General features: G+C 37.6%; 9 protein-coding genes across 9 annotated transcripts; 1 reads left to right on the plus strand and 8 right to left on the minus strand.

The window, feature by feature from the left end:
• The first annotated feature begins 1,201 nt into the window (after positions 1-1,201).
• On the plus strand, positions 1,202-3,212 carry RHIMIDRAFT_229742 (dihydrolipoamide succinyltransferase). Its single transcript, XM_023607650.1, has 7 exons — positions 1,202-1,565; positions 1,615-1,667; positions 1,733-1,804; positions 1,884-2,063; positions 2,125-2,711; positions 2,766-2,933; positions 2,983-3,212. The coding sequence occupies exons 1-7, from the start codon at positions 1,420-1,422 to the stop codon at positions 3,115-3,117; spliced, it is 1,341 nt and encodes a 446-aa protein (XP_023463490.1). The 5' UTR covers positions 1,202-1,419; the 3' UTR covers positions 3,118-3,212.
• Positions 3,213-3,237: 25 nt separating this feature from the next.
• On the minus strand, positions 3,238-5,030 carry RHIMIDRAFT_294234 (glycoside hydrolase). Its single transcript, XM_023614067.1, has 4 exons — positions 4,832-5,030; positions 4,645-4,781; positions 4,390-4,591; positions 3,238-4,336 (listed from the first exon to the last, which is right to left on the minus strand). The coding sequence occupies exons 1-4, from the start codon at positions 4,957-4,959 to the stop codon at positions 3,265-3,267; spliced, it is 1,539 nt and encodes a 512-aa protein (XP_023463491.1). The 5' UTR covers positions 4,960-5,030; the 3' UTR covers positions 3,238-3,264.
• Positions 5,031-5,424: 394 nt separating this feature from the next.
• On the minus strand, positions 5,425-6,333 carry RHIMIDRAFT_262462 (uncharacterized protein). Its single transcript, XM_023611607.1, has one exon. The coding sequence runs from the start codon at positions 6,098-6,100 to the stop codon at positions 5,789-5,791; it is 312 nt and encodes a 103-aa protein (XP_023463492.1). The 5' UTR covers positions 6,101-6,333; the 3' UTR covers positions 5,425-5,788.
• RHIMIDRAFT_294236 (coth-domain-containing protein) lies at positions 6,316-8,448 on the minus strand. Its single transcript, XM_023614068.1, has 2 exons — positions 8,161-8,448; positions 6,316-8,104 (listed from the first exon to the last, which is right to left on the minus strand). Exons 1-2 carry the CDS (start codon positions 8,186-8,188, stop codon positions 6,354-6,356), a joined length of 1,779 nt encoding a protein of 592 aa, XP_023463493.1. The 5' UTR covers positions 8,189-8,448; the 3' UTR covers positions 6,316-6,353.
• Positions 8,449-9,563: 1,115 nt separating this feature from the next.
• RHIMIDRAFT_262465 (Ketosamine-3-kinase) lies at positions 9,564-10,734 on the minus strand. Its single transcript, XM_023611608.1, has 2 exons — positions 10,565-10,734; positions 9,564-10,502 (listed from the first exon to the last, which is right to left on the minus strand). Exons 1-2 carry the CDS (start codon positions 10,703-10,705, stop codon positions 9,741-9,743), a joined length of 903 nt encoding a protein of 300 aa, XP_023463494.1. The 5' UTR covers positions 10,706-10,734; the 3' UTR covers positions 9,564-9,740.
• Positions 10,735-10,784: 50 nt separating this feature from the next.
• On the minus strand, positions 10,785-13,305 carry RHIMIDRAFT_294238 (uncharacterized protein). Its single transcript, XM_023614069.1, has 9 exons — positions 13,148-13,305; positions 12,947-13,091; positions 12,656-12,892; positions 12,212-12,602; positions 12,014-12,164; positions 11,758-11,952; positions 11,605-11,708; positions 11,439-11,556; positions 10,785-11,372 (listed from the first exon to the last, which is right to left on the minus strand). The coding sequence occupies exons 1-9, from the start codon at positions 13,194-13,196 to the stop codon at positions 11,161-11,163; spliced, it is 1,602 nt and encodes a 533-aa protein (XP_023463495.1). The 5' UTR covers positions 13,197-13,305; the 3' UTR covers positions 10,785-11,160.
• Positions 13,306-13,309: 4 nt separating this feature from the next.
• RHIMIDRAFT_294239 (aspartyl aminopeptidase) lies at positions 13,310-15,500 on the minus strand. The gene is made up of 8 exons (XM_023614070.1): positions 14,737-15,500; positions 14,567-14,680; positions 14,416-14,507; positions 13,984-14,356; positions 13,864-13,933; positions 13,739-13,810; positions 13,607-13,688; positions 13,310-13,552 (listed from the first exon to the last, which is right to left on the minus strand). The coding sequence occupies exons 1-8, from the start codon at positions 15,285-15,287 to the stop codon at positions 13,416-13,418; spliced, it is 1,491 nt and encodes a 496-aa protein (XP_023463496.1). The 5' UTR covers positions 15,288-15,500; the 3' UTR covers positions 13,310-13,415.
• A 1,851-nt stretch (positions 15,501-17,351) lies between these two features.
• Positions 17,352-20,049, minus strand: RHIMIDRAFT_262501 (L domain-like protein). Its single transcript, XM_023611609.1, has 8 exons — positions 19,987-20,049; positions 19,126-19,930; positions 18,999-19,070; positions 18,722-18,949; positions 18,572-18,669; positions 18,305-18,521; positions 17,913-18,242; positions 17,352-17,856 (listed from the first exon to the last, which is right to left on the minus strand). Exons 2-8 carry the CDS (start codon positions 19,773-19,775, stop codon positions 17,469-17,471), a joined length of 1,983 nt encoding a protein of 660 aa, XP_023463497.1. The 5' UTR covers positions 19,776-19,930; positions 19,987-20,049; the 3' UTR covers positions 17,352-17,468.
• A 180-nt stretch (positions 20,050-20,229) lies between these two features.
• Positions 20,230-22,705, minus strand: RHIMIDRAFT_315331 (uncharacterized protein). The gene is made up of 5 exons (XM_023614990.1): positions 22,139-22,705; positions 21,750-22,076; positions 21,551-21,697; positions 20,837-21,487; positions 20,230-20,786 (listed from the first exon to the last, which is right to left on the minus strand). Exons 1-5 carry the CDS (start codon positions 22,643-22,645, stop codon positions 20,310-20,312), a joined length of 2,109 nt encoding a protein of 702 aa, XP_023463498.1. The 5' UTR covers positions 22,646-22,705; the 3' UTR covers positions 20,230-20,309.
• Between the last annotated feature and the right edge of the window lie 164 nt (positions 22,706-22,869).

The raw sequence follows: 22,869 nt of genomic DNA on the forward strand, positions 1-22,869 counted from the left end.
GGGGAGAGTAGCGATAACTACCTAGGATTTTATAAACAAAAAAAAAAAGGAACGGAGGACTGAGAGAACCCAGAGCATCAGACGAGGCAATTGGGAAAACATTCCAGATACACGCCAGAGAGTGAAGAGGGCAGGACAAGCGAGTCAGGGCAAAAGCCATGAGGGCAGGTTAGTTTTGATTTGTGAATCTTTGAACACTCAGAGAGACATTTGATAACTGCTGTAAAGAAGCAAAAAAAGGACTCAAGTAAAATGAGTTTTTATATGTTTTTCTTTTCAAGTAGGGTATCTAGGACAAAGAAATTATGTCAAATAGGAGCAATTTACATCGTGACCATTCAAGAATATGCATTGCCAAATATGACTACATGTTCTTCTGATTTTATGGAAAAACCGAATAAAGAATTTAAACTTTTATAAAGAGACTAAAGAGGGCTATTTCTAATATTAAGTTAGTTTCAACTCCAAGACAGCCCACCCTGTTAGTATTACTGTCAAATGAGATAGTGAGCCATATTCTTTTTGTATTTGTTATTACTCTGACAACATTACAATGGTTTCAATACGACATCTAAATTTGGAAAGCACGACATTCAGTTTCAGTAGCAGCGTCATTATTTTTTGGAAATACAGTATAACAAAAAGACTCTCGTCAACATATATCTTCTTTGTTATTCGAGGTATATCACACCATAGAAGAAATCTGATGGAAGATCCGCCAACTCTGAGACTTTTTCATCGGAGTCAATTCTAATGCATATGGTTTCTCGCTCTTATTAAACAGTTACTGATCTCAATAAATTCACTTGTAATCTATATAGGATGGATAGCTACTTAAAATCTCAAATAGGAATAATATTATGTAGAATAGAATATCTTCTTGTTAAAGCTGAAAGACGAGTGTAACAGAATAAAGGAAGGGAAAGTAAGATGAGCTAAGAGGGACCTCAAACCTTATTTCTGTTACTTCTTTTGCCCCACATTTTATTTTTTTTATTATTAACAATAAATTTTTTTTTCCCTTTTGGCGGATTTTACCGATCAACACACTTCATGAAAAACATTGAAATGACCCCTCTTCTTTTTATCGATACTCTATTTCTTTTTTAAGAACGTGTCATGCCTATGACATCATTAATAAAAATGACATATAAACTCATTTAGTTAAACCCTCTCCCATTTTTTTTATGTTGCGGGAAACGTCGGATGAGGTTCTTGACATCACAAAGAATGATTCGCGCAAAGACTAAATTGAATTCAACATCCGTACGAAAGAAAACCTTCTCCCGAAAAAATAATTTCCCTTCCGCTGTTACCCGGTTATAATACTTAGCCTTGGATTAAAAAATTTATTTTCTCCCTCCTCTTGACTCCACTATCAACCACCTCCCTTTTCTCTCTTTTGCGTCTTATTCAGTCATGCAGTATTCTCGCGTTGCTCTTAGACTATCTCGTGTTTCTCTCTCAAAAAACGTAATTGCTACTACTGCAGTGCGTCATGTTCAAAGAAACTTGCATGTTCAAACCGCTGCTTCTTTATATACAGTTGGTTATGACCGTTTAAAGTAAAGTTTTTCTATACTTTATATACACATGTACTAATTCTTATTATAGACAAAACAGTAACTTACAAAACAGCACCATCAAGAACCAAATTAGAACATACGGTATGCAATTGACTTTGTATTATGACAGTAATATACTTATTCCCGATATTTTGTATACAATATAGCCGACAAAGTAATCAAGGTTCCTCAAATGGCAGAGTCTATCTCCGAAGGAACTCTTAAGCAATGGGTTAAGCGTAAGTATCGAGATTACTGTGTATTAACAACGTGTGTGTGTGTGTGAGAGACCGTGTGCTTATACATTTTCCTAATTAGAGGTCGGTGATTTCGTTCGTCAAGATGAAGAGGTTGCCACCATTGAAACCGACAAGATCGACGTCACAGTCAACTCCCCTGCATCAGGCACTATTGTCGAAGTATACGCTAACGAAGAAGACACTGTTGCTGTCGGTGCTGACTTCTTCAAGTTGGAACTTGGAGATGCACCAAAGGAAGGTTCGTGGGAAATTAAGTCAGTTATCACACGTCAAGTGATACTCATACTTTAACCCTCTAGGTGCTGCTCCTGCAAAGAAAGAAGAGCCCAAGAAGGAAGAAGTGAAGCAGGAAGAAGTCAAGAAGGAAGAACCTAAACAAGAGGCTCCCAAAAAGGAAGAACCCAAGCCTGCTGCTGCTGCCCCTGCTCCCAAGCCCGCCAAGAGCGAAGCCCCCAAGCCTGCTGCTGCTGGCGAAAAGGTCTTTGGTAACCGTAATGAAACTCGTGTAAAGATGAACCGTATGCGTCTTAGAATTGCCGAAAGATTGAAGCAATCTCAAGAAACAGCTGCTTCCTTGACTACATTCAACGAAATCGACATGACCAACTTGATCGGTCTTCGTGCTGACTACAAGGATGCCGTCTTGAAGAAGCACGGCGTCAAATTCGGTTTCATGTCTGCCTTTGTGAAAGCCGCTGCTGTTGCTTTGCAAGAAATTCCTGCTGTCAATGCCTCTATTGACGGTAACGAAATTGTCTACCACGACTACGTCGATATGAGTGTCGCTGTTTCTACCCCCAAGGGTTTGGTCACTCCTGTGTTGAGAAACGTTGAAGACATGAACTATCTTGATGTTGAAAAGAACATTGCTGAACTCAGTAAAAAGGTAATTCTTGCTTTTTGTTGGAAGAAAACATAGGCTCTAACATGCCATCATTAGGCTCGTGACAACAAGATCACCATTGAAGATATGGCCGGAGGTACATTCACAATTTCCAACGGTGGTGTGTTTGGTTCTTTGATGGGTACTCCTATCATCAACTTGCCTCAAACTGCCATTTTGGGTATGCACGCTATTAAGGAAAGACCTGTTAATGTTAATGGAAAGGTAAAAGGATAAAAGAACGAGTATAACAGGATGACTCATGCCAAAATAGGTTGAAATCCGTCCTATGATGTACGTTGCTCTTACTTATGACCACAGACTTATCGATGGTCGTGAAGCCGTTACATTCTTGGTTAGAATTAAGGAACTCGTTGAAGATCCTAGAAGACTTCTTTTGAACATTTAAAACACCCAACTCAATATCAATCATTTGCATCTATACTATAATTAATGAGACAAAAAGAATCAATAAATAAATCTTGTAAAAAACCGAGAACAGCAATTAAGTTATAAAATAAATATCGTTTTTATTTAAAGAGAAAGAAGTGTGATATTAGCAAGCCTTGACAGGAACCCAAGCACTCCAGCTGGGACCATTCAATGAGGGAGTATCGCCTTGAGTCCACCATTGAGCCTTGTACAATTCACCGTTATATACTACTTGACTGCCACCAGTATAAGCTGTAGAAGCATTCCAGGTAGGAACACCATCACATCCACCAGAAGAAGTAGGAGTAGACGTTCCTGCAGTCGTAGTCTTGGTGCCAGTAGCCGTGGCAGTAGCTGTGGCAGTAGGGGTAGCTGTACCGATAGGTGTACGAGGAGGATTATTTGCGATGACGGGGGCTATAGCACTCAAGAGTTCACCGTTCTCTTCTTCAACGCTCCAAGCAAAGAGACCAGCTAAGCCAGTGTCAATAGCATACTTGGCCTTGACACCAAGGGAGATGGGATCGTCATAAGAGATGTATTGTTTGTTGGTAGGATTATACAACCAAGGAGTTTGAGTGACATTGTCAAAGTGACGAATCCAAGGAGAGGCAGCAGTAGTAGGTGTTTGGAGTACACCTTGTGAACGGAGGTTACTCCATCTCCAGACACCTGAAGCGACGGTGGTGTCAGAAGGACAATAAGCATCTTGCCAAGGGCCATCCAATGAATCACCCAAGGGAGGGTTAGGAGACACTGCTGGGTTGTACTGTGTCTCAGGTGCACTGCTGACAGTCAAGGTTTGAGCACGACCATAAAAGGCAACACCACCGGCAATCTTGTTGTAAGGTACACCAGCTGCTTTCCATGATTCAATGCCTTCAACGAAACCTGCAGGATAACCAAATCCAGGTGCGTTGTGGAAAGGTGCGTTGGGGCCGCTTGTACTGTTCCAGGCACCGTTGACATCAAAGGCCATGATGTGGAAACGGTCAACATAAGGAACAAATCCGGATACATCCTTGACAGGTGTGTCACCACCAAAAGGTGTGATATGAACAGCCATTGTGATTTCCTTGTGGTCGTTAGGGAAGTTTTCATCTAAGGCAGCACGGAGTTCCTTTACAAGCAAGTTGAGGTTTTGGACGTCATTGGGATTGACAGCATTACAGCCTGCACCCTTTGCAGTGGGATACCTATGCTATATATGAGATTTTGTTTTTTCTTTCACTTTCTAAATGCAACTTACTCCCAATCAATATCCACACCATCCGTGTTGTACTGCTTGATAAAGTTGACATTCCAATCAATCCATGCCTTACGGTTGGATTGAGAAGCAGCCATAGTAGAGAACTGAGTGGAGCCTGACCAGCCACCAACACTAACCATGACCTTGGTTCCTGCAGCATGAGCTAATGAGAGCAGCTTTGGGAATCCATAGGCGACATAAGCTAGTTTTTAACAGGTGAGATTAAATATAAAAAGCTAAACAAATTGAGCTTACTGTCAAATACACCAGGGTCAGCCCAGGTAGGGGCAGTAGGGGTGTTTTGGATGGCGAAAGCATAATAGATATGAGTATACTTTGAAAAGTCAATCTGAGAAGGAGGATAGCGACCGTAAAGCCAGTTAGGGAAGTATCTATGGAAATAGATAAACATTTTGTTTTGGTAAAGAAAAATCTATCTTACCCAACAATAACTTTGTTAGAGGACGCAGCACGTTCTTGTAAAGAAGCAATAGGTGATGCCTCTGAGACGGAATGTAGGAGACAAAGACCAACGGTGGCAACAAGAGATAAGACAGAAGAGAGCTTCATATAAATAAAGAAGTTGTTTTTGTAAGACTGAAGAAAGAAAGAAAATGAAAGGGGAAATGAGCTACTTAAATACCTTTTTTTTTTTTTCTTTCTCTCTCTCTCTCGTGTTCTTTTCATGATAATGCTTATGAAAAGAAAATTATGAACCAAGGAACAATTACCTAATTCAGGGCCTTCCAAGGGAACCGTGAAACATGTCTGCCGTGTAACATTCCTACTTTTATGAACAAAACAGAGACCAAAAGATAGCTTATACCCTATATCATAAACAGGGAAAAAAGGAAAAACAGGGTAGAAAATGTTACAAAGTAACCATGGTGATGGCGTTAATGTGGTGCAAGCTTTATGTAATCCACGTTGAATAATCCATTACTTAATCATTTAATTGTAACCAAGAAAAAAAAAGAGAGGTTTTTGCATAAAATAATGTTGGTGTCATTCAGTCACTCTACTTTCCGGGGCAAAACAGACATTTTGGTATAATCAGCCGGTATATTGGATGATAAGGATGACGCTGCAAATAAATAAACAAAAACTTGTATGGTAGTCAACCATGGACAATTGCATTTTAATAAAAGAGTATATTGTTCGTCTCACATGCTTTATGGCAGCATGTTCAAATATGGACATCATCAAATCAGAGGACGGGTTCCATTGTGTGGTGCTTGTGCGCTTTGTAATAATTACCATAGTAACCAGATCATAATAATAACATTGATAATAAATGAATGTGTGAAATGGTTCGATGATTGTTCAAAATAAGAAATGAATTATATATTGAGGGGCCCTGATTTATATGTTTCACCAAACGATTTACACTTGTAACTTTTTATTTTTCATTAATCTTGGGCTTTTTTACATTTTGCTTTTCTGGAGCATCTGGTCTATCTATGCTCATCGGACTGTCTTCGTCTTCATCTTCATTCTGTCCTTCTTCTTCTTGTTCTTCTTCAATATCGTCTTTCGTAGTAGTATTAGCTGGTAATGTTTCCTTTTCCATAATTTGTGTCAAGAACTCATTCAACTGATCCTTTAATTGTAAAATTGAACCTGTTATATTTTCTATGGCTGCTGAATCTTGTTGTATTTCAAATACTTTATTGCAATTAGGAGTGGAATAGATTGCTTTCACGTTTGACATTATAAACAAAATAAAGAGAAAACAGCCTTAAAAATCAATGTCCAGGACAAAGAATGATTGAAATTTTAACCTACGCTGCTCTTGAAAGTCTCTCTCTTTAAATGAGCATTTGAGCCATACTCTGTTTGTTAGAAAATCGATTATAAAAAAAAAGCTTATCATCAATGCCTATAATCATAATACACACTGAGCAGGCTATGTTATAAAGCATATGTCGAAAAAGTTAATGGAAGGGATAAAAAAAAGGGTTTATTTAGTTTAATGTTCTATTGAAAAACTTCAAGGTATTCTGACTGACAGTGTTGATGAATTCTTTGACACCCATGCTAGCGCCATTACCAGTAGGTCCATTGATTGCTTCACGGAAAGGAAGACCTTTTGTAACAATAGTGGAAAAATCCAGAGTTCTGTTAAAGTTTTCAGAAACAGCAGAGGCGGCCATATTATTGCCAAACAGTCCATTGCCTCCGTATTTAGAAATTTGACGCAAGGCAGATGCCATATCGAAATCTGGGGGAATTCTTCCGTTTGACACATTAAACATCTTGGACATCTCCACATTATACTTGAGGACCATACGTGGAACAATAGCATCCCAAGCAGCATCTTCTTGAAGCATATCAGCAAGACTATTGATATGGTCATTGGTTGCCGTGGGGTTCATAAGCTTCTTGGTGACGTTAATCAACATATCTTCAAACTGTTGCTTGAACTCTGGAACTTGTAGCATCTTGTTTGTCAATGGTCGGTCATAAATATGCGTGAAAGTTGTGTAATTGCCAGATATAAGAGGCGCTTGTGGAGCAAAAGATGTGCCAAAGGTCAAATCCAAGTCTGATGGGATGTAGATGTATTTCTTGGAGGATGGGTCTGGGTAAATGTAATAGTTATTGGCATTATATATGTATCCATCAAAGTAAGCATTAAGGATTTCAAGAGCCATGGAGCGAATAACGGAATCCATATCCAGCTTGGACTTCCAAGCATCCACTGCATTAGTGCCATTGACAGGAGCGTCGGCAATAAACTTGGTCAATTCTTGAAGAGGAGCATAGTCCTTCTTGTTGCCAGCCTTTATCTTGTATTGCCCATTCTCATATGCAGTCAAGTTGCTTAGGTAGTTTAAGCTTCCAGTGTTGTTCGTACCAGAGCCCACACCTTGATAAAGATTGCCGCCCTTGTAGTCTTTGTCACCATCAGCAAATACGTTAGCAGTCCAAGGATCTTGAAATGTTTCGATCAAGCCAAACAGTCCGATTTCTTGGTCATTCAAAAAGACACGACAATAAGAAAAATCGGTTGAGATAAGACCCAAAGACTTGACCATACCATAACCAAGCTTCTCGTGCATATAAGATGGATCCATTGCCATAGCTCTTAACTTGATACGTCTATAACCATAGATCCTGTCCTTTTTGTGCAACTTCAAATTATAAGAGAACTTGGGCATCATTCGAGAGCTGACACCTGCAATTGAGAATCCAACATTTTGGAAAGATAGACTGTCATTCAAAGAGACATAAGACACGCTTGTTTTGATCTCTATATCCTGAGATGCATTACGATGCAACAGGACGACCTCTGTTTCGTTGGCAATAATATGTATGGTGGGGATCTCTCCTTCTTGATGCAATTTAGAAGAGATGCGATGAATAAACGGCAATGGTTTGTATACAGTAGGTAGTGGCGCAATCTGCTTCTTGTTCCATGTTCTATTGAAGAATTCGTTCACTGTGTCTGTTTCCACAGGAGATCGAAGGAATGGTTCGCTGATAGTGCTGTTGTCTAATTTTTTAATCTTGGTGTATCTGTAGCCTTGACGAGCCACAGGTGCACTACCAGTGTAAAGGATTGTGCTAGGCGAATTGAGCTCTAAAGCATAAGTGACATTGTCCACAATAACGGCCATTGATTGTGATGGGCTTAAAAGGCCAATGACATTGTATTTGATGTGTTTATCTGCTACCCCTTTTTGTGCGCATACAAAGGTCAGTGCGCCAAACACTAACACAAGAGTATTAGATCGACCTATTTCCAATGGTTCATAAACAGATACTCACAAAAGATTATATTTTTAAGGTACACCATGTTCTATGCTGTTGAATGCAAAAAAAGAGTTCAAAATCCTTGGTACCTTTATATATTTTTGATTCATTATAAAACTTTTTGTTTGGCCGGAATAGTGTCCGTTTTTTCCATAAAATGATTGGACAGAATTAATTGTTCGCTGTGAGGCTTCAATGATTTTCAGATCCGTACCTATACGCACAGAAGAGTTTCTTGGCAACAGCGATTAAATTATCAGCGAATCGATTAGAAGAGATAAGAACACAAGAGCTGAAACATGCTGTTACATACAAAAAAGGCAGTAATGGATGTAATGAATTATGCTGATCTAGCAGTTGGCTACAAAGACTTTATTAAGGAACGATAAAAGCGTCAATAAATTTATTATTGTGATTGCTCTCGTTTGGTAAAGTTGAATATTGATGATATTCAGATGAAACGAGTTCTTTGTTTATGATGAGGCACAAAAAAAGAGATTCTGTGCAGAACATCTTGCCAGCGAGTGTCAAGGTTTATCTTCTTCAATGTGCTTTAGTAATCCTAAAGTGCTAATCTCACCATGTGGCCCACAATAAAACAAATTACCTGCTCACTTGATATTATGATCATAACGCAGCACGCTATACCTAAATGAGAACAAAGAACGACTGAAAATGATACAATGTAAAGAAAAAAAAACTTCATGCATCTTTATTTTGCTTCTTTTCAAACATGCATTTGGTTTAAACCTTGTATCACTGTTTCCATGGTGATATTCTTCTTATTGGTAGAAATATGCAGCTTATTAAAAGCATCAATCAGACGCTGCTGCTTTGGCAACGCTGGTTTTTTGATTCTAGAAGCTAATATGGGTATACGTGAAGGTCTAGCTTTACGATGCAGTGATTTATGTCTGTATGGCTTTTTAGGAATGAGAGAAGCCTTTTTCAAATGATGAAATTTCAATGAATGCTTTTGAATGCTAGTTTGAGAAGAAGACGGGAATCTTGGTATAAGGCTTGGTTTGTTAACTTCTTTGCACTTCTCCTTTCTGCTTGGTATCATTTAAGGAAAAGAAAGTTTCTCTTGGTTTCCATGAGAAAAATAAGCAAAGGGTAATTTTTATTTTAGCAAGATAATTTTTTTAATTTGGCAGGAGTCAAAAATCATACCGCTGCCCCGAGTGAAGGTGATGCATCGGATGGTCCTATCCCAGAAGAAAATGTAAAAATGATTTGAGGAAATAGTATTAAAGAAACAATCCTTCATGTCGCGTTATCTGAGCCTATTACCATCTCATAGGAGCCTGGAAGAGGAGGCAGTAAGTATACCTTTTAATTTTATTTTAAAGAAGAGACGCTCTTCAAACCTTGATTTTGGATCCTTAAGACACACTTTAATACAAACAATAGTTATTCTTCTAGTATTTAGAAGTTATCCTCATTTTATTTTATTGTTTACAACAGATCAAAATCGATTTCTTAACATCTTCTGCAGAACAGCGGTTAATATATGGGCATTGCTACTCTGCTGTTTATATCTCATGATTAAAACAAAGACATGCTGACTTTTGGATCATCAATATATTATTAATTTACAATAGTCTCTCCATAATATCTATACAACCACTTGCATAACTTCCCCCAAACATGGCGTAATGATTAAGATGATGGTATAGTTCATATATCATCACTCGCTCCTCTCTTCCTTCAATCACAGGAGTTTCAGATATGTCATCATACGCGTCAAAGCATGCTTGGCTGACTCCACCAAACATTTTCATCATACCAAACTCAGCTTCATTATGTCCATAGTAAACTGCAGGATCAAAGATGATGGGTTGATTGGTGTTTGCATGAACTGCCCAGTTACCACTCCACAGATCTCCATGAAGGAGCGCAGGTTTTATATTAGGTAGCACATCGGGCCCTAGCCAATGTTCCATACGAGAACATAGCTCCTTACCGTACCGATCGATATCTTTATTCCTTCCTCGCACCTGATTGAAAAGTGGCTCCATACGCTGCTTACACCAAAACTGGCACCAGTCGGTACACCAGCTATTGTCCAGTTCTGTTGTTCCACAATACGATGTAACATTAAACCCGAACTTCTCGCTTGTTCCCTTGGAATGCATCTGAGCTAGAGAGATACCTAGCTTTTCTTGAATATCGTGTCCTGATGCCTTTCCTGCCATCGGTACATACTCTGTCACGATAAATGCTTGCTCGTAGTCTGTACTACTTTCTTGATAATGGATAGGTCTTGGAGCAAAGCCTGGGACTGCACGATTGATACGTTCGAGAGCTAATGATTCCGCCTTGAACCACTTGTATGCTTCTGAATCCCTATTTGTCTATATAGATGAATTAAAGTATGTGTGTGCGTACACGCGTTTAGCCCATTTTTGGCACGTACTTTGACAAAAAAGTCTCCTTTATCTGTTGTATATTTTGCAGCTTGGCTTATACTTCCTCCAGAGAGAGATTTTATGTGGTGAACAGTTGAGCATAGACCGAGGCTTTTTATCTTTTCAGTAATATAATGATTTTCTGTCATAGAGTAACGATAATAAGAAGAAAAAAAATAGTGAAAAAAGCAAAAGATAAAATGTATGTCCAATACGTCATAATGTATCCTGCATTTTCGTAGTGTGTTTGAGCTCAGACTTTCAGGTTGTCTCAACTATTGAATGTGAAGAACAATGGCAGTAGGCGATCACTTATAAAAGCCAAGTATTTCGTTTCATAGTACTTTCTAGAAATAAAATGAGAGACGAATATATCAAGTATTTAAAGACATAAAATGAGCAAAAGATTGTTTATTTTAGAATATAAAAAAAGTAGCATTATAAATGTACTAGGGGTATTATATATTACAGCAAAAATTAAAGAGTATGCATAAATCCTATACATCATATGTATATATGTATATAATATAGGGAAGGAGGAATCTGCGGATATATATATTATGGACAAGCAAGATATTCTTTTTTTTTTCAGAGTGGTTACAGATCAAGAAAGATTTCCCTTGTTGGTAGACGATGAAGGCGAAGAATATATATTTGTACGAGTAACTGATGTGGAAGTTGTAGCAGTTGAAGACGATTCAGCCTGTTGAATGACTTGTTGTTGTCTCATTAATATGTAATTAGCCTGAGCAATAGCTTCTTCTACAAGATAAAGGGCATAATCATCAAGAAACAAATGAATGGTATGAAATGAGCCTATTGTAAAAAAAAAAGAAGAATGGTGTCAGAAAGCAACACATCTACAACAAAAACAAAGCTTACTAAAACTTCTCGCATTTTGCCGAGCTAAGCCCTTCATGATAAGAGAAGTGTAAAAGTTCCATTTTAATAGGAATTGCTTTGCTTGAGCAAGATAATGACTTGCATCATTAGAAGAAGACTAATAAAGTGATGAGTATAGATTCAAACAATAGAAAATCCATCTTACAGGAGTAAACTTTTTCAAATAGCTGTCAACAATGTTTGAAACCCAGTTCATCCAGTGATCCAGACTGATTTTGACGGTTAATAAATCATAGATTTCTTGATTCACTTTAATATAGCATGAGTCAATGAATATAATAATATGATGTCAACTTACAAATATGCCTAATGTCTGTCGTGTTGCAATCACAGACCCATAATGTTTGATCCAATAAGCCGTCAAAGTCTAACTGCTCCCAGTCTTTTCTCATGGCTGATAAATACTCGGGCATGTTTAATACAGCTGTGGCTGTTTGTGCTGCATGATTTAATGAAAGATGTCTTCTAAACTTGGCTGCAAATATACGAGCAACTATCAACTTCTTTTTCGTAACTATTGAACAACAACATAGGGAGGGGCTATTTTTTTTTACCATCAAATTTCTTTTGATAAAAGTTGATTGGAAATCGAGAGACAAAGGCGTCAATATAGTTTGATAGTTCACGAGTATAAGTACGAAGGGTGATCATCATGGCTTGACTTAGAGGATAATTCACAGTAGGAAGGAATCTTTCGATTATTGTCTAAACAAAGATATGAGCATTGTATACGTATGAAATATGTCGCTTACATCATAAAATAAGCTATCATATCTCCAAACAGCTTCAGTTATTTCAGGTACTTCATGTATCATGAGTCGAAAGTTTTCAGGCATACGGTCATAAAATAGGGCCATTACTTGTTGAATTTTATCAACTTGATGATGTGTAACCAGATATAATATCTGTCTACAATGGTTCTCATAGGCAGAAATAAAAGAATGAACGGTAGCATCCAATTCATTTGTGTGAGTATAAGATAGGATATTTGGTTTCATAAAAGAAGGTAATTGAATAGAAATAGATGGATCCAATATATTACTGGCAGTAGGGTGAACAGAAGAAGCAGCACTTGGGCTTGTTGATATATTATCTCTTGTACTGCCACTGTTATCCTCAGTTATTGTCAAAATTTGATCATTTCTAATATATAAAAGGTCAATGATAAATACTTAATCATCATGCAGTTGCTTTACGTCTGATTAGGTTCATTGCTTGCCCTAACTCTTATTCCACAGTAATGATATTTTGATTGACCTCGAACACCCAATCGTCTCGTCTTTAAATCAGGAAATACGACTCTAATTAACTTTCCAAATGTTGCTGAATTGACAGGTGTTAAATTACGAGCGGCACAGTGAGCCTTATAGTGCTCATACATATTTCTCCTAGGTACATTATGATCTCGCTCTTGTACATAATTGCTTCTAGCCCTTCATAAAAAGCATACAGATTAATACAGATTTTATCATATTTATAATACTCACCAGGTGGTAACATGCATATTTGCTTCTCTATCTGTCATTATGGGATCCAATATATCACTTGTATCGTTATTATTATTATTAACATTTTGCGTTGCTCTAGTGGGGTTGTTACTACTGCCAACAGCACTACTTTGTTTATCTTCCCCTATAAAATGTTTATCAGAACACCCTTTTCTTCTTTTTATAGTAACACGCGCATACCCTTTGAATCGTCATTGTCGATTGAGGAATGTACACTCGGTAACATCATATAAAGTGGCCTGATCAAGTTGAATGTATCAAAAAGAGGAGGGAAATTTTTATCTCTTTTCTTTCTTTCTGTCAAGTCTTTTTGCTATATATATATATAAAGAGTAAAGAAAGAAGAAAGAAAAAAGAAAGAGAAAGAACTCAAACCAGAAAAATAAAAAAGAAGTGCGGAGTGTACATAACAATTGACAACAAGACAATAACTTGAAAAATGATAAATTTAATCTATAAACACTTTGGCATCAATATCAGGGAAGAGTTCAAAGAAGGACTTTAGTAAGTCAATGCCATGCTTGACATCATCTACACCACTAATTTCCCTAATAGAATGCATACTCAGTTGTGGATTGCCAACATCTAAGAAGGGGAATTAAATATATTGTTTCATTCGTTGTGTTTGCATCTACTTGCCTACTGTACGTAACCCTAATTTAGCACTCAACATAGGCCCAATAGTAGAGCCACACGGAGAGTCATTACGAACGACAAATTCCTATGAGCATAATTGAGTCTTGTATCTTCGTTTATCTTTCTTCGCGTTACCTGAATAGGAATACTTCTTTGACGCGCTATTTCGCGTAAAATTAAGCTTGTTGCTGCAGTAGTTGCATATTTCTATATTCATGCGGTTTAAACAGACGTGTTCATTAGATCACATGACAGCATACCTGATTCGCATTTATTTTGATGACAGTTCCTTTATGCATCTGAGGTCGATGATTTTCTTCATATTTCTCCCTACATCAATAGTCAGATTAACCCACATATATATATTTCATCTCTATTACGCATAATTAGGATGCACAGCGTGCGCCATATCAGCACTAACAAGCATGCTCCTGTGAATCGCCTTTTCAAGTGCAAGTTTGGTATTCACTGAAGGCTTTATCGAGGCTACTATTCTTTCTAAAGTACTAGGTAACAAGTTCGAATTGGCTCCATGGGCACTCGTACTGCCAATTTCTTCATTATCAAATAATGAAATCAGTCGAATGTTCTTGTCCTCCTGAATATTTTTGGATTCTATAAGTGCCATCAATGAACAGTAAGTCATACCCAAGTTGTCCAATCTGGCTGAATAGATAAATTCATCATATATGCCACCCAGGGTAGCAGCTTGTGTGTCAAAAAGGCAAAGCTCAAAATCATGAATTTGACCAACTATATAAAACACATGTTTGAAAGATATCTTCTTTATCCAATAGATTCCTTTTACTTACTGTCGACATTCATCTTGTTGGACAGCAGGTGCATCAAAGCAGTATGATGTTTATCTGTCTCGTCGTTTCCTTTTTTTAACTCATTCAGTGCTCTATTATTTTCAAAAGCTATCAGTCAACAGGATAGACTTGTATCACAGTTTCATATTACGATTTTGCTGCGGTTGCTAAAATAGGCACCATGTGAGTTTCCTTGTTAAATTTAAACGCATCATTGACAGATCCGTCCAGATGAATAGCCAATGTGGGAACACGTAAGATAGGTCTAAACAAAAGAATTATTATTTTATGCATTGTTGTGATCATATGTAATCAACTTACTTTTTTATGTCCACAAGTGTATGTCGAAAAGATCCATCTGCTTGCTTTACCATCACTCGTCCAGCAATACCCAGATCACGATCAAACCAGGTATGCCAAATACCACCACCATATAATTGAACACCGACCTCCAAGTACCCTTGTTGCTCCTTTTTACTGACCGGTTTGACCTTCAGACAGGGTGAATCCGTATGTGCACCCACGATAGAAAACCCACCTTTATCTACATGATATTCTCCGCCGATAACAAAGGCAACCAGTGATGACCCGTTTCGTGTGAAATAATACTTGCCCTTCTTTTTCAAGTGCCATTCATTTTTTTCACTAATCTTTTGAAATCCTGCTTTCTCTAGGCGAGCAGACGCTTCATGTACAGCGTGGAAGGGCGAAGGTGAAGCGTTTAAAAAGTCAAGGAAGTCAAGTGCTTCTTTATTTGTAGTGGAGTAGTCTACTTTATGTGTAGAACCAACGATCGTGGCTGTACTGGAAGATAAGCTGCTTGATCTCTTGAGTGAACGCGAGAACTGCTTGAGTAGACCACAGCCAACCATTTATCTTTAAAAATAGATAGGAAACAAAATCTAGTAAAAACAACGCCAAAGAGTGAAAAAAAGATAACAATGTGCGGATTTTGAAATTCCAAATGGCGGTCTTTATTTTCCCATAAGGCGGTTTTCTTGACGCAAGTCAAACTCACAAAAAAAGCTTGTTACTTTAACGTGTTTGATATAAATCGTTATAATACTCTATATTTTACAGTAGAGCGTACATTCTACTTTACATTTCTCTATCGTATATGAGAAGAATAAGTGTGCAAGCAACATTGATAAATAATCACATTGATCACATTAATATAAGTAGCAGCCATAGATTCTCGCTCCCTATAAAACGCTTATGCGTCTTATTTTAATAATACTCATCTCTTTTTAATGAAGAATGGAATTCGCAAGGCGTCAATTTATTGCTTTTTTTAAAACTGCAACTAACTGAAAGTATGGGCATTTATGAATGATGAGGGTATTAGTAGAATTATATTTGAACCTACAGATTTCATGGATAAGACAATAGTGGCAACTTGTGATAACATAATAAGGAGACTGAGTGTGTGGTATACTGAGTGTGCTGGATGAAAATGGGTTCATGGTGTATTCATTTTGCAAAAGTAAGTAAACCTAATCTTTTCTTTCACTTTCTAAGTCATTACCAGAAATTTGGAGATAACAATATTACTCAGAAGCAGACTGCATGTATCCTTTTTACCAAAGAGTATAATCAAGAAAATGTGAAAGAATGTTTGGAACTAGTTGAAAATAACAGTATAAAGGTGCATATTTGCCATTATGGAGATCCTGGCCGCCCAGCTTTGGTACCAATGACATACATTAACCGTCACCCATGGCACTTTCACCTATACCTTTCAATGGTGGCGAATTCCACTGAAAATACAGCCCTAGAGAATAGCAGAATTATGCCAGGAGATCCAAGACCAGAGCACACACTGCTATGTAAATAATGCAGGATATATATAGACTAAAGAAAATAATGTCAGTGAATTCCCACTACTATTGCTTTTAGATTGGGGGATCGTGATCTAATTAATTTTTTAAATATTATCTTCCGTTGTGAGTCCCCTGACAAGAATGACGAGCGTAAATACATGTACGAGGACTTGACAATGAGTGAAATTTACTCACGTATCTCAAAATTTACAGCACGTTTCAGAAACTTGGAGGATGACACTTCTGCGTTTCAATCTTGGGTAAAAAAAATTGAAGCCTGATTTTATGTCTATATCAACAAAACGCAGGAGAATCAAAGACAAGAAGAACTCTTTGATAAGGAGTGTTAGAACGCGCTCTCTATTTGTATTAGATGAGAGTTACTGGGGTGAAGTATTTAATAGTATTTAAAATAAAGGTATAGTTTTAAATTTTTAAACAGAACAAGTTGCTGATTCCGCAGTCAACCAAATGGCTGCAAACTTGGCAAATCTGAAAAGATAAAACTGGAAGTAAAGAATAAAAATTACAGTATGGAGTATATAATCGATTATCGCTGAGGCTAGGTAAGGGCTAGGTTTGGGGGGACCGAAGGACGTAGAGAGAGCATATTCATAAGGAATGACAATGGACCTCGTATAGTTTCATGTATAAAAAGACGTTGATGCATATCAAGGCAGTTAATAGTGTAATTCTTAGATTGCTGCTGCGTTGTGTGCTTGAGACATGGTCGAGGTTTACCACAAGTAAGCCAGCCTAACCTCCAGCGTATACAGCGACTGCGCTCTGATTTAGACACGGGCAACTAGAGTATAGGATCCAGAAAGATCGATCGACTGCAGTTAGAAAGTAGTCTTGAGTTTCGGTATCGTTGGTGGATCTCTAGATCCTGCTGCAAAAAGTGTCGTTTAGCAGCCTTGAGTGAGCGAGTGTCGGGTTCTTCAGTAGTAGACAGTGCCGTTTTTCAAAACATTCTGCTTCTGATTGGACGACATTTTATCTCTGAAAGAACGACATAAAAACTGAATTTCTTGATATTTGCGGGTTATGCGTTGGGATTCATGACATAATCAGCCAGGTATAAGTACAAGTATACTCCAAGCTTCATCTTAATCAGGAAAAATAATATATTAATAGTTTATTAAGAGAAAAAAAAAGAGAAAAGAAATATAATAAAGGTACAAGTACATTCTGCATAAATTCGAATGCTCGGTGTCCAATCACAGATGGTATTTACACCGAATAATGGAAAGCGGAGCTGTCCAGGTAATCACTACCATGACTACTACCACTGCGACCTTGAGAGATGAAGGAATATTGTTGAACAATACGAGGAGCCTGATCTCGCTCAGTGGAATGTATAGGTATGTGATCTAGCTCGATCAGCCTTGGACATTCTAATATGAACAGTGATCGGTACACAGCTCTCCTTGTCTTCCAGTGATCGCTTAATGAATGCACAAATACTTCGTCATCAGCAGCCCATTCGTTATCTAGTGTGGCCGCAATATAGGGAGAAATCGGTATCTCGTCAAGCTGATGATCATTATTTTGTATCGAGTGTGATTTTACAGCGGGTGGATTTAAAGGAAGATAAAAGTTGGTGCACATTGGGTTTTGTCTGTTGTTGTGTATGCGTTAGATGAACGTTACCTACATTCAATAGCATTTTTTTACCTTAAATCTAAACAGGCTAGTCTCTTCATCTGCTTCACAACACCAAGCACTTCATTTAAACTTGTAAGTCGATTATCGATCAATACCAACTTTTTAAGGTACTTTAGTTTCTTTAGCGGACGTATATCAGCAATTCTATTCATGCTTAAATATAGTGTTCCAAGGTTAGGCACTTGTTTACTAAACTGGGAAGGGAGCTCCTCTATATCTGCAGCACATAGCTCAAGGTACTCCAGTGAGTAAAAGTCAACCATTTGATGTAAGCTTTTAAAAGGACTTCCTGATAGGTATAACTTTCTTATACCACGTAAATGCTGTATATTCATTTCACTATCAAAAAAAAAAGAGAGAGATAAATATACAGTAAAGGAGGGAAGTATCGACATACTTACACTTTAGTCTTTCCTTGGTCTCTGAGAGAGAATGCATCCATTCTCTTTGTGCAAGCAGCACCCATGATTCTTTCGATTTGGTTGTCGTCTAGATAAAGTAGTCTAATATCAGGAAATAGTGATATATCAAATGACTTTAATCTGTTGTAACTAAGCTTGAGTTTGCAAAGCCGTTCCATTGGTCTATTCAAATTGACTATTTTGACATTGTTGTGATCTATATTTTATGAGTATATGAAATAATGACAATTGCATAAAAATGATTACCCATATTCAATTCCCTTAGTTTAGTAAGAGATTCGATAGATTCAAGACGCTCGATCCTGTTGAATGATAAATCCAAGATCTCAAGATTATTGCATTGACTATGCCGTTTTATTAGCATTTAGTTTCTTTTTTCCATAAATATCAACTTACCTGAAATCTTGGAATTCGTTCAGGCGATGAATATCATTTGACTTTAACGATAGACTGACGATCCCCTCTAATTTTCCAAGCGGCGAGTATGATCTGATGAAATTATGTCCAAGGTCCAGTATCCTTAATGATTTTAACTCTGATAAGTTTTCCAACTGAGAAAGATAATTGTAAGATAAATAAAGTTGTTGTAATCTTGTGAGGTTATGCAAGTCTATTGAAGTAAGTCTATATATTAAGAGTAAATAAGCCATATTTGTGTTCATCCTAAAAGTACCTGTTATTATTCGCATAGAGATAACAAAGTGAGTCGGGTAAATCATGTAACTCGGTTAGTTCATTATGTGATCTATCAAAAAAAAAAATGAGCAAGGATATCATTGTATGATGCGAGTATAACTTACACTCTGAGCTTTTCAAGATATGGGAAACACAGGCCTAGGTTATTGAGTGCTGTTATTCCTTGTCTATTCAGGTTCAAAGACTTTAACTTGTAGCATTCACTAATCGCATGGTTCTTTTCAATCTCTAAATAGATTCCCGCCAAGAACTCTTGTTCTGCTACTCGGATACAATTTGACAACATTTCTTTAGTGACAGCCAATGGGTTATTATGATCATTGTCATCATCATTACTATCATCCTGATGTATGTCTATAGATGGCTGCTTATGTTCTGTTAAAATGATGGCTGGTTTTCTCTTTGGGTTTTTTATAGGGCGACTACTCGATGGACTTGGTATGGGTGAAGTAGCTGGTTTAAACGACGCAAAGGTCTGTTGCTGTTCTGCACGTTGACTGATATTGTCAGTGATCGTCTGTACAGCTGGTGCTTTCTGAAATATTTGAGTCGGATCAAACGTAAAGCCAGCCGTAGATGGTTGTTGACGCATCATGTTTTCTTCATATTGTTTCAAATTATGACCTTCCTTTGAATCACTAATGGCCTTTATTGGGTTTGAAAGGAAAGGGGAGGATGGACCTTTATTTATGTTCTGCCAACTTGCTTTTCTATCAGCGTCAGATTCCCTTGTTGATGGTGGATCAGAAGACATGATAAATAGTGGGAAGAAAAGCGCAGAATGTATAGGATCATCATTGTTATTTTTATACAAGGATTGATGATATATTATGGGCTCATTATTCATATCGTGATTGACATAAATAGTATCTGCTTCATTATCAGAGTGACTGTTGGCTCCTTCTTCATCTATTACAATGTCATAATTAGGCACTTTATTAAACCGCTCAAAATTAAGTGCTAACTTTTTCTCAAATGAAGAAGAAAGCGGTGATTCTACTATTTGCCATTCTTCTGGTTGCATTGCAATAAAAAGAAAGAAGAAGAAAAGTGCAAGGAAGAAAAAAAGAAATGAAAAATTAAGGAACAACTTTAATTTTTACTGCTTTAAAATCTAACCAATCATTGCATGTGTATGCTAAAATCTTGTGTACATAAAAGTCAAGTTTAAAGCAAAAAGAACGGCATTTAGTTAGTAAACAAGTACACCAAAATGTTGTCAAATTATTTCAGTAAAGTGACTCTCTTTTTTTATTTATTTGTACAAATATTACTATTATTACTACTACTACAAGTTGTCAAAATCAAGTTCTTTCCCTTCCATCAACTCTTGTTCAACGAGTTTTAATAATTCTTCATCTTCGTCATAATCCTTTAATGGCTTAACCTTGTTCACGGGCTTTAATTTAGGCAAGGTTGTTGGTATAGGTGGCATCATCATCTTTTGCTGGTTGAGCTCTTCATTCAGCTCTGCCTTTTGAATGGCTGCTCTTTCTTCATCCGTAAATTGTCTTTCTTTAGCAGGTTTCAAGAATTCGTCGAGCTTTTCATCATCAATGGCTTCAACTAGGTCCTTGAGTTGCCCTCGATATTCTCCTCCAACAAATACCTGTGGAAATTCTTTGATTCTGCCTTCTGAACTACCATTGTTGTTGGCTCGTTTAGCATATTGTCTAGCTGTCTCACTAGAAGCAACATCAACCAGACTGAATTTGATATTGTTTGACGTAAGCAATTGCTGGATCTGCTCTTGATTTCTCTTGATCTAGTTACACAATAAGCACGTTGTTATTCTAATGACATTGTTATCCTTACCACAGGGTTAGCGCTTACAGATGAGTAGTAGATTTGAACCTTCTTAGGATCTAGTGGGGTCAAGATAGGTTCGGGCTTTTGATATTCAGGCAAGCTACCTAATACTCTTAACAAGGTCTTGCTCTTGCTTTCTACAAGAGAGGGTGTAGGACGTAACTTGGGTACGTTTGCAGGATGTGGCCATGAAACAGCCTCTGTAGGCAAGTAACGTTCAGTCCAAGTCTCTCTCTTTTGTCCTTGAGTCTTTTTCAACTTGTTCATCTGATCTTTTTGATGGTTTTCAAGATTATCAAGTTCATGTTGATGAGATTCTTCGAGATCTTGAATTTGAACAGCATGTGTATGCTCCTGCTGCTCAAATTCTTGCAAGATTTTTTCTAAATGCTCATTAATCGAGTCAGCTGTAGGATCCTGCTCAGCCTCCTTTCTTGCTTCCTCCAATTGCTTTTCAAGCTGCAATTTGTCTTCTTTATGCTTCTTTTTAAGGGCAAGAATACTAAAGCTCTGTGCTGTCTTTAGTTTGCGTAACTCTTCTTGATGATTGTTTTCTAATTCATCTATTGCCTTTTGTTGCTCTTGTAAGAGTTGATCTTTTTCTGCTAATGCTTGTTCGTGCAAGCGAAGACTTTCTTCATGTGCCTTCTTTTGAATCTATTTTATCATTTACGCAATGTTATGCACTGTTTCCCTGAATTCATGTACAATCAGTATTACCTCGAGCTGTTGATTCAAGTCCTCGATTTTTTTAAGGGCTGCTTCCTTATCTTCTTCCTTGTTTATAGCCTCATTATCCTTGATCAACGAACGAAGCTCCTCCAACTCTTTTTCTTTATCTGCCAATTGATGAACAGCTTGAAGATTCTACAATAGTGTGTCATTATATGCTTGCAGTGTTTATAACAAAGTCACTTGCCTGTTGCTTCAATTCTTCCAACTGTTGAGCTACCTGGTCAATCTCTGGTGCCTTTTCTTCCATCAACCGCTTTTGTTCCTCCAGTTCCGCTTCCTTTTGCTCAAGCAACCTCTGTTTCTCGGCAAGCTCTTCTTCTTTATCGGATTGGGCAACGTTCGAAGGCGGACTTGTGTTTAGCTGTTCTAATTTACTGCGAAGTTCTTCGATTTCTTTTTCTCTTTGTAGCAGCTGCTCTTGTTTGCTTTCCTGTTCTTGTTCTTGAAGTTGCTTTTTTAATCGTTCAAGTTCCGCTTGTTGATCAGCAATCAGTTTCAGGTTTTCTTCATTCTTAATACAATCAGAATTAATATTCTCTGCGGGGGATGCTTAAATGATATAATGTACATTACCTTGGCTTTTAAATCCTTGACTTCTTCCTTCATTTCACTGATAGGGAACTTTTTCGTTGTGGATGCTGCACTACCAGTGACACTTGTACGGTTTCCTGCTGTACTAGCAACACTCGTGCGATTTCCTGCTGTGCTAGTGATACTTGTACGGTTTCCTGCTGCACCAGCGACACCTGTGCGGGATTTGGCTGTTGTTGTTGTTGCTGTTGTGCCTTTTACGGAAGCTGCGATACTCGTGGGCCTTGACGTGGGTGGCGATTTCCTATTAGGGCTCTTACCACTAGCGAGAATCGAGGTACGTGAAGTAGGTCTAGGTAAATGACTATCTCCTGGAGCAACAAGTGATGATCGATTACTACTGGCTACTGTCTTTCTTGAAGCAACAGAAGGTGTTAAACTATTGATGGCCTTTGAATTTTTCAGCCTTGAAGTAGCTGTCTTTTTGACACCTCTTTCCTCCGAACCATTGGCCTTTTTTTCTTTTTTCCTAGGTCCAAGGCACACCATGATCTTCTTTTTTAGGGACTCCAAAAGAGAAAAGTGAAAAAAAAAAAAATGAAAAAAAAGGGGGAAAAGTGTAAAAAGAAAGACTGAACACACACAGCACACGTTTTATATTGGCTTTACTCTTTATGGATGCTCACCACGGCGCACAACAGCTTATTCATTTACCTTTTATAGTGTACTGCAATCGGAATTTGATTTGATTGATCTCACCTTTTTTTTTTGCC

Source organism: Rhizopus microsporus (genome assembly GCF_002708625.1).
Source record: "Rhizopus microsporus ATCC 52813 unplaced genomic scaffold scaffold_16, whole genome shotgun sequence".
In the NCBI taxonomy this organism is placed as follows: Eukaryota; Fungi; Mucoromycota; class Mucoromycetes; order Mucorales; family Rhizopodaceae; genus Rhizopus; species Rhizopus microsporus.

Coding starts and splice junctions, on each gene's coding strand:
- RHIMIDRAFT_229742 (XM_023607650.1), top strand. CDS start 1,420: ATGCAGTATTCTCGCGTTGCTCTTAGACTATCTCGTGTTTCTCTCTCA. Junction 1,566..1,614: donor GTTGGTTATGACCGTTTAAA/GTAAAGTTTTTC, acceptor TTCTTATTATAG/ACAAAACAGTAACTTACAAA. Junction 1,668..1,732: donor GAACCAAATTAGAACATACG/GTATGCAATTGA, acceptor TATACAATATAG/CCGACAAAGTAATCAAGGTT.
- RHIMIDRAFT_294234 (XM_023614067.1), bottom strand. CDS start 4,959: ATGAAGCTCTCTTCTGTCTTATCTCTTGTTGCCACCGTTGGTCTTTGT. Junction 4,782..4,831: donor TCTAACAAAGTTATTGTTGG/GTAAGATAGATT, acceptor CTATTTCCATAG/ATACTTCCCTAACTGGCTTT. Junction 4,592..4,644: donor TGACCCTGGTGTATTTGACA/GTAAGCTCAATT, acceptor GTTAAAAACTAG/CTTATGTCGCCTATGGATTC.
- RHIMIDRAFT_262462 (XM_023611607.1), bottom strand. CDS start 6,100: ATGTCAAACGTGAAAGCAATCTATTCCACTCCTAATTGCAATAAAGTA.
- RHIMIDRAFT_294236 (XM_023614068.1), bottom strand. CDS start 8,188: ATGGTGTACCTTAAAAATATAATCTTTT. Junction 8,105..8,160: donor CCTTAAAAATATAATCTTTT/GTGAGTATCTGT, acceptor CTCTTGTGTTAG/TGTTTGGCGCACTGACCTTT.
- RHIMIDRAFT_262465 (XM_023611608.1), bottom strand. CDS start 10,705: ATGACAGAAAATCATTATATTACTGAAAAGATAAAAAGCCTCGGTCTA. Junction 10,503..10,564: donor AAGGAGACTTTTTTGTCAAA/GTACGTGCCAAA, acceptor TCATCTATATAG/ACAAATAGGGATTCAGAAGC.
- RHIMIDRAFT_294238 (XM_023614069.1), bottom strand. CDS start 13,196: ATGATGTTACCGAGTGTACATTCCTCAATCGACAATGACGATTCAAAG. Junction 11,557..11,604: donor ATTTGAAAAAGTTTACTCCT/GTAAGATGGATT, acceptor TCACTTTATTAG/TCTTCTTCTAATGATGCAAG. Junction 11,373..11,438: donor GCAAAATGCGAGAAGTTTTA/GTAAGCTTTGTT, acceptor TTTTTACAATAG/GCTCATTTCATACCATTCAT.
- RHIMIDRAFT_294239 (XM_023614070.1), bottom strand. CDS start 15,287: ATGGTTGGCTGTGGTCTACTCAAGCAGTTCTCGCGTTCACTCAAGAGA. Junction 14,681..14,736: donor ACACTTGTGGACATAAAAAA/GTAAGTTGATTA, acceptor TCTTTTGTTTAG/ACCTATCTTACGTGTTCCCA. Junction 14,508..14,566: donor TTAGCAACCGCAGCAAAATC/GTAATATGAAAC, acceptor TGAAAATAATAG/AGCACTGAATGAGTTAAAAA.
- RHIMIDRAFT_262501 (XM_023611609.1), bottom strand. CDS start 19,775: ATGTCTTCTGATCCACCATCAACAAGGGAATCTGACGCTGATAGAAAA. Junction 18,950..18,998: donor CTCTATGCGAATAATAACAG/GTACTTTTAGGA, acceptor CTTAATATATAG/ACTTACTTCAATAGACTTGC. Junction 17,857..17,912: donor CTAGCCTGTTTAGATTTAAG/GTAAAAAAATGC, acceptor ACACAACAACAG/ACAAAACCCAATGTGCACCA.
- RHIMIDRAFT_315331 (XM_023614990.1), bottom strand. CDS start 22,645: ATGGTGTGCCTTGGACCTAGGAAAAAAGAAAAAAAGGCCAATGGTTCG. Junction 22,077..22,138: donor TCAAGGATTTAAAAGCCAAG/GTAATGTACATT, acceptor GATTGTATTAAG/AATGAAGAAAACCTGAAACT. Junction 20,787..20,836: donor CTGTAAGCGCTAACCCTGTG/GTAAGGATAACA, acceptor TTGTGTAACTAG/ATCAAGAGAAATCAAGAGCA.